Source organism: Zingiber officinale, chromosome 4A (genome assembly GCF_018446385.1).
Source record: "Zingiber officinale cultivar Zhangliang chromosome 4A, Zo_v1.1, whole genome shotgun sequence".
Classification (NCBI taxonomy): domain Eukaryota; kingdom Viridiplantae; phylum Streptophyta; class Magnoliopsida; order Zingiberales; family Zingiberaceae; genus Zingiber; species Zingiber officinale.
The window spans coordinates 76,724,370-76,732,954 of record NC_055992.1 but is presented as its reverse complement, the minus strand read 5'-3'; the positions used below and the strand labels follow the sequence as shown (position 1 = coordinate 76,732,954).

General features: G+C 40.7%; 1 protein-coding gene across 1 annotated transcript; it reads right to left on the bottom strand.

The window, feature by feature from the left end:
* Nucleotides 1–7,265: 7,265 nt before the first annotated feature.
* Nucleotides 7,266–8,051, bottom strand: LOC121972452. The gene has a single exon (XM_042524121.1). The coding sequence runs from the start codon at nt 8,049–8,051 to the stop codon at nt 7,266–7,268; it is 786 nt and encodes a 261-aa protein (XP_042380055.1).
* Between the last annotated feature and the right edge of the window lie 534 nt (nt 8,052–8,585).

The window sequence follows — 8,585 nt, the reverse complement described above, 5'->3', positions numbered from 1 at the left end:
TCGGCCAAGGAAGGAGGAGAGGGAGAGGGAGAGCTTGAGAGGAAGAAGGAGGAAGAAAAACCACACTTGAATGAAAATGAATTCACTCCAATTCACAAAGTGGCCGGCCACTTTTCTTCTCTAGTGTAACTCCCCATTAAATGCAATTAATGTGAAGTTAATAAGAAAATGACTTTGTAACTTCCATGAGGTGGCATCCATGATGATGTGGAATATCATCATTGGTCCACCTAATGCCAACTCACCAATGAGGTGGCAAAAGGTCAAGTCAAAATTGACCTTTGGTCTTCCTTCTCTAGTCAAGTCAAACTTGACTCAATCTCTACCATGGTTGATCTAATCCAACCATTTGATTCGAGCCAACTTAATATAATGAATCTAATTCATTAAATTAAATTGATTTAATAAGTCATAATCTAAATTAGACTCATTAAATACATGAATCAACTTGAGTCGAACTCAAGTTAACCCAATTAGGATTACTCTTAATCCAATTTGATTCATCAAATAAATCTAATCCTCTTGGTTCATCATATGAACCTAATCTCCATCTAATTGTCCTAAGTGTGTGACCCTATAGGTTCTTGTAACGTTGGCAATGCCCTAAACCCATTTAGGAGCATAAGTAATGAGCGGTATCTAGCAACACATTATTACTACCCAAGTTACAAGAATGTCGAGATCCGACATCACCTTGTGACTACCAATTGTGACTACTCACAACATAATGACAAGTGTCCTTCTATCCTAGGCATCTAGATTGATCAATATGAGGCATAGACCGTGCCATCCTCTAATCAATCTAAATCTTGAACTCCAAGTAGACTCACTCGATCAAATGAGCTCAACATCTAATGTTGACTCATTTGGGCATGACCATGCACTTAGTGGTCTCACTCTATCAAGAATACCGATGTCGCTCCCGTCATATGGGAGGGATAGATCTCATCTACATCACTCACATCCCTCTACATAATTCGTTATATACCCAGTAATCGCCTTTATAGTCCACCCAGTTACGGGTGACGTTTGACGAAACCAAAGTACATAACTCTTTATGTAGGGATCCATGGTGACTTCAAGTCAAAGGACTAATAGTCATACTAATAGCCACATGAGAAAGTATATGACACTCATATAACGATCCATGATACTTTCTCATGGCGGGTCATTCAGTATACATTCTCTAATGCATACCCATGTGTCAGCTTGATATCTCTATATCCATGACTTGTGAGATCAAGTCATCGAGCTGACCTACATGCTAGTCTTATTGCATTAACATTGTCCCTGAATGTTAATACTCGACTAGAAATGATTTAGAGTAGTGTTCCCTATATCATCTCACTATCGATTCAACTAATCGATTGATATAGGTATGAACCTTCTACTCAAGGACGCTATTATACTTAGTCTATTTGGCACTAATATAAATAAGTATAATAACCAAACAAATGCCTTTATTAATATACAAAAATATGATATACATGAGTCCATACAATCATCAAATGATTGGCTCTAGGGCTCTAACTAACAATTTTGCTATTGGACAAGTGGCCGAAGAAGTAGACGGTTGATGTTCTCAAATAATGTGCAAACAGAAACAAAGAAAATGCAGATAGGTAAAACTAAACTAAACAGATAAAAGAAAGCAAATAACATATGCAAAAACAAAAGAAAGACTCTCAACCTGACTCATGTTGTGCAACAACACCCCCCCCCCCCCCAGACTTAGACTTTTCATCGCCTCGATGAAATCAATATGGTGGTGGGGGTGGGGGATAAGGAGGTCCCTGATGTGGCCCCGGGGGAAATCTAGGAAAACCAGGGAGATGACCTATGTGCTGATGATATTGATACAAAGCATCTACTTGCTGTCGAGTGATATCCATATCATCCATAAAGTTCCTCATTCTCTCCTAATCCACCTCATAATCTTGTACGAACCCCATCACCTGACTATGGAAGTCTCTAGTGAACTGAAAATGATCTCGCACCTCCCTAAATTGGTCGTTAGAAAGCTTGAAGCGACCCTCCAACAACTATTGTTGGGCATTGTGCTTCTCGTGAAGAGATTCTAAGGAGGTACGTTAGTCAGAAAAATCAACACTAGAGGGTCCCGTGCCATAGGCAAAAGAGTGCCTAGGAGGTTCCGGATGTCTGGAAGGCTGCGGGAAACCCGATGGCGAGGGTTCCTGGTGATACTCGGGTTCTTCTACTATGGGAGGTACATTCTCGGGGGATGGATCAGTGATCACCCAATTTGCAGGATTACGAATTGAAGTGCGCTCTGGATAAGGAAGGGGTAGAGGGAAACCAAAGGCCCTAGGAAAGGCAAACTCATTCTCATCCCGACAAATCATCTTCATTGCAAGACAAGAATCGATGTCGATCTTGTCATTTCCATGAATAACTTCTAGTCCATCAAGCTCACAACCTAAATTATGTGCTATTGGAGTAATCAATCCACCAAACACAATTGTCCCCGAAGATGCCCTAGCTGCCCTTACTAAGGTTTGCAGGAAATGGAAACCGGAATCAAAAATCAACTTTCTTCAACATTGCCCAAAGACAATTGAGTTCAATCTTTTTAATCACCCCGTCACTATCTCCTCGACCAAAAATTGTTTTGCTCATCACTCGGTGCATGTATCTAAAGGTCGGGTTTTGCATGCGGGATGCCTTGGCTCTAGAGGGTTCATAAGGGTCATTCGATCCGATTATCGACCTCCAAAATTCATTTCATCTAATCCCACTATCAAATCCTTGGACACCTCCATTAGGTAAACTAAAACAATCATTAAAATCATTAAAAGTCCATCGAACTTCTTTGTTCATCATCCTAAAAGTTATGATCCCTATGTAGTCCTCTTCAGATGAATATTTAACATCAAGCGAACTCAAAAATTCAAGGACTAGACGAGGGTAAGTCGGTGCATGACAGTACATTATATCATTCCAATCCAAAGAGCTAATTATCTAATCAATATCATCCCTAATTCCTAGCATATCCATAGTGGCATGATCCATATATTTCGTGCATACAATTTTCCTAGTGACAAGGTTATCATATCTAGCTTTTTGATCTTGATTTCTAAAAACAATATTAAATGTATTTTCGTTACCTTCGTCATGTGCTACCCTCTTCCCTTTTCCTCTTGATGATGAAGTTTTCCCTTTGCCTTTGTCACCTCCCGGTGCATCTCCTTCTCCAGATCCACCACTTCCTCAATGAAGTCTCTTCAAGATATGCGACATGGTGAGCTTAGAATTCCGTGGAGATAAGTCCTTGAGGATAGGAGCAGGGGAGAGGAGGAATAGGGGATTAGCTTCTTTTTCCAAAGTTTTAGCTTGGGGATGTGTTAGATCTAGATGTAGATGTAAGGAAAAGTGGACTCTAGAGGGAGAAATTAGGGTTGGCTGAGGTATGATGTAAAGGGAGAGAGTTTTGGGGGAGGAGGAAGTAGAGGTTAGTGTTTCTTGGAGGTGTGGCAGCGCTGCACGTGCTTGGGCACAACCGTGTCTTATAGACACGGCCAGGTTAGGTCAGGTGCTGCACGGCCGTGCCGAATGGCACGACCTCCTCCTTTCTCCTCTCGGCCAGATCTCCTTCGCCTCTGGTTTCTCCACATGGCCGTGCCTGATGGCACGACCAGCCCCCTTTTCTTCTCGACTCAAGCCACACGGCCGTGCCGAGTGGCACGATCTGTGGCTTTTCCTCCTCTATCGGCTACGCACGGTCGTGCAAGGTTGCACGTCCACCTCCTTTTAGCTCGGGATGACTCGTCTTTCATTATTTCGGCTCCTCCGACGCCTCCACGCCCATGAACTGCTCACGACTAGCTCGTGGAGGCCATGCACATCCTGAAAAGGAACAGTCAAAAATAAACACTTGACTAAACTTATCAAAGAAACAAAACACATAACAGAATGATCATCTAAAATGAAAAGGGAAAACCCTTGGGTTGCCTTCCAAGAAGTGCTTGTTTTAGGTCTTTAGCTCGACCCCCGTTCCGGTCAGTGCGGGCTAAACCCATGGAAGCACGACTCTCCTCCTAGGGTTAGTGTTCTAGTCTGCGCCTTTAGCTTTGCTCGCGCAGGACATATATACTTCTTGTCGTCCACGGGAGGGGAACTTTCTCGAAAGGTGCGCTCCTCGGCCTCGCGTGCGTCTATCTTGCTAGGATTTCCCTGAGAAAAGGAGACGCAGTTAGAAAGGTTGGACAAATCAAATTCAATTCTTTCTTTACCGATCTCCAATGATAGCTTGTGATTCTTCACATCAATGAGGGCTCTTGCCATGGTGAGGAATGGTCTTCTAAGGATGATCGGTAATTTGGGGTCCTCCTTCATATCCATAATGATGAAGTACGTGGGTGTAACACCCCAAATTTCATGATTTGGAGTCCTAAAAGACCTTATTAAAATCTAGAAATGCTTTAAAAAAATTCTAGAGATTTTTAGAAATTTTTAGAGTATTTTTATGAAATTTTTGTAGTTCGTTTGATATTTTTACCAAGAGGAAAAGGTAGAAAAAAAAGGGAAAAGAATATGTTGAAGTCGGGTTTTGAACCCAAGAGCTCGGACCCGAGCAAAACCTGATCAACCAACTGGGCTAGCAATTGTTGCTTGATTAAATAAAGGAAGAATCTTATTTAATGAGCAGAAGTTAATAACAAGAATTAATAGATAAAAATTGGTTATAGGCAGGATTCGAACCCACAAGCCAAACTTTAACCCACGCACGCGCTGACCAAGTGTGCTAGCAATCGGTTCTGTTTAGAATAGGAAACAAAATTAGTTAAGCAATAACCGAACTTAAGAATAACCCTAGGTTATAAAAAGAGGTTAAGTTAAGAGAGGATTTATTTCTCTCGATCCCTCTCCCCTTCTCTCGAGTTCGACGGCGCGGCTTTTCTCAGCGAAGACGCAGCGAGCAATCCGGTGTCTCCGGCGGCCGGCCAAGGTTCTCCGAAGGGTTTCTCCACCTTAAGCTCTTCTCGTTGAGGAGGAGTCGTGAGCATGAAGTAGGGCCGAGATCTCAAGCCTTCCGAACCCTAGAGCCTCCCTCTTTTTGGTTGTGAGTTCAAGGAGCAAGGTAAGTCGCTACTCACCTGCAGTAGGATAGTTCCGAGATTTCATCTTGTGATGTTTCCTGGATTTTCGTGTGCTAGTGCATGATCTTGTTTTGTGCCGAGAATATGCAGAATTTAGGTTGTGATCTCCTTTGCTCCGAGATTTACTGCTTTGTGATTTGCTTGATGATATATTTATAGCTAACCCAAAATGGTTGTGTTGAAAATAACTTTATCATGCTATGATTTGGATTTTGACAAGCTCTATTGCATAATCCTGTGCAGCCATAACTAGATGCAGTGTAGGCACTCCCTTCACTAGATAAGTTTTCTGAAGAAACTTTGTTAAGACAATGGTATTTGAAACATTGTTAAGCTTCAGCTTCAATCTGCAGATTTAGATTTCAGTTGAACAGCCCTTAGGTTTTCCTTATTACCCTACTACTTTGTTCAGATTTAGATTTAAGTTTCATTATGTGGATTTAGTTTCCGGTTTGAGCTTACGATTTAGTAAACTGGTTTAGATCATGTTGTAAAATGTTTTAAGATCTCTACTACTCTATAAAAGTATAAGTTTTACAAGGGTATCAAGCTTTAACAGATTTCTTTGTGTTGAATAGCTATGTTGTAGCATTTTGTTTCTCTGAATGCAGCCATAGTAGTAGTTCATATAGGTTTAGTTATTATGCAGTTCAGCATTTTTATAGTTCAGTTTTGGTGCTATTTCTTATACATGATCAGCCCTGTTAGTAGCATTGCAGTTTTAGTTAATTCGCTACTTTAACAAGCATGAACAGCCACTCCCTAAGTGTATGCAGTTTCTTTTAAGAATGTAGATTTTTCTTCTTTGATTTATTTCTGCTGTAGCATGCCTAAAGATTTCAGATTTTGTATTCCTTGATTTTAAATCCGTTGTAGTATGTTTGAAGAAGTTAGATATGCTTTCTTTTGATTTGTCTCTGATATAGCATGCTTATAGAAGGCAGATTTTCTTTCCTTTGATTTAATTCTATTGTAGCATGCCTATATTCTTTTTAAGAGTTTAAGAAAAGTATAAGAAAGATAAAGAAAAGAAAGAAAAGGCCGAGGCCTTAAGTAGATCCCAAAGTCGAGACTTTAGGGATTTTTGGCACACAAGGTGTCTATTAAAATGCCAAGGCATTTAAAGAAGAAGTAAATAAGCTAAAAAAGTATTTTACTTTTAAGAAGAGGCTAGTACCCGACATCCAAGAGCTTGTCGTTAAACAAATCCAGGTGTCCAATTCCGAGGTCTTGGCCCTGGTAGACCGAGGTCTGCTCTTTTAGGATTGGTGGCTCGCTACCCCAACCTATTAGGGAACGCGCATAAGATGGTACTATGCCTGGGCCCAAGAAGAAGTTGATTATTATTTTGAAGTATTATAAGTATAAGTTTTTGAAAGTTTTACATAAGTATAAAGTATTAAAGAATAAGTCTTTAAACAAGTGGAATAAGATTCAGAAGGTGTTTAGAATTCAGTAAGTTTAGCTTTCTTTATGCTAGCATGATTGTATAGCTTTGCTTTACATGCTTAGTCTTTTAGTATGTTTCTTTTACTAGTAGATGAGCATGAGTAGATTTCCTTTTGAGCATTCAGTTTTAGATTTCAGTATCTCCTCATGCATATCGAGATTTTGTGAGTTAGATAGCGCTTACTAAGCAAATTTTGCTTATAGACTACACTTCCTCTTACTGCAGATACAGGAAGGAAAAGATATAGAAAGGAAGGCGACAAGGTGGCGCGGATGGTGTGTGATGCCAGGACTATGGAAGCCTTAGGACTTAGTTTAAGAATTTATTAAGATTGTCATTTATAAAGAATGTATTAGATGAGTCATTTAGTCTTCCGCTGTTAGTTAATTATATGTGTATCTTGTTTCCGCTATTCATTACTTGCATGATTTGATTTCATTAAACTGCGTGGTGATGTTATTCATTTTTGTGTTTGATATGTGTTCCAGCCGCCTGTGGCTGTGTATATTATGTTATGTATGTCAGTTTAAGGTCACCGATACAAGGGAGACTCTGCCGAAATTTTTCGGTAGGGTTTCCATGTGATTTTTTATCATACCGGTTAAGTAGAGTTAGTAGTTAAGTAGCGTCCACCTTTAGAGAGTTGTAGTAGTAAGAAGGGTGGTCGTTACAGTGGGGATGACACAACCCCCCCACTTCTACTGGCACGTCTCCACTATACTCATTGCATATCTACATAAATGGTCAGCCAACTGTAGTGCCATAGTAGTTAGTTTAATGCTTTGGAGTCCCAACTTCTTGCACAGAGAGTACGGGAGTAGGCTGACACTAGCTCCCAAATCGTAGAAGGCTCTCGGTATGAGTTCAGAGCTAATTTTGTACGGTATGGAGAAACTTCCTGGATCCTGAAGTTTTGGTGGGGAATTCGCCATAAAAAGAGCACTGCAGCCGTCTGTCAATGCTATGGTCTCGAAGTCACCTTTTTGCCTTCTATTGGATAAGATTCCCTTTAAAAATTTTACGAACTTCGGCATCTGGTGTAGCGCATCTAACAATGGTACCTCAACGCAAATCTCTTTAACCTTTTTCAGAAACCGGTGAAACTCTTCATCCTTTTGTGATGCTATAAGTTTCTGAGGAAACGGGATCATCTGATTCTGTGGGGTAGTCTGACAAGCTTGTCCAATCTTTTTAGTACCCTCTTCTCCATCCTTGTTTTGAGTCTGATTGGGCATTAGGAGAGTGGGTTCCTTTTCTGAGTCAAGCTCTATCTGAGTGATGATTTGAGGGTTTCCCACAGTACGTCCGCTCCGCAGCTCAATGCGATTGCAATGTTCCACCAGATTTAAATCTGGTTTCCCTGGGAATGTACCTTGTGCTATTAAGACGGACTGAGCTATCTGGGCTATCTGGCTGTCTTGCATCTTTTGGTGTTTTTCTGAGTTCTCCAGCCTCTGAGTTAGTTGTTTGATCTCACTCCTCATCTACTTTTGCTCCGAGAGAGCTTCCTCAAGCATCTTTTCAATCCTAGACAGCTGTGTAGGTTGCTGCTGTTGATGACTCTGCTGTCCAGGTTGGTAGGTCTGATGTGCAGGCCCCTGGTCCTGATTATTTCGGTATGAAAAGTTAGGGTGGTTCCTCCATCCAGGGTTGTATGTGTTGGAGTACGGATTGTTTTGCCTCTGATTGTAGCCTGTTATTGCATCGCATTGCTCAAGTTGGTATATCTGTGCCTATATTGGCCCAAGGGGGCAAGTATCTTGTGTTAGTTAGAGCCCTAGAGCCAATCATATGATGATTGTTGTATGGACACATTGTATCATATTCTTATGTATATAAAGACGTTTGTTTTGGTTAATATACTTACTTATATTGGTGCCAAATAACTAAGTAAAATAGCGTCCTTGAGTAGAAGGTTCTTATCTATATCAATCGATTGGTTGAATCGATAGTGAGATGGTATAGAGAACACTACTCTTAATCATTCCTAGTCGAGTATTAACATTCAAGGACAATGT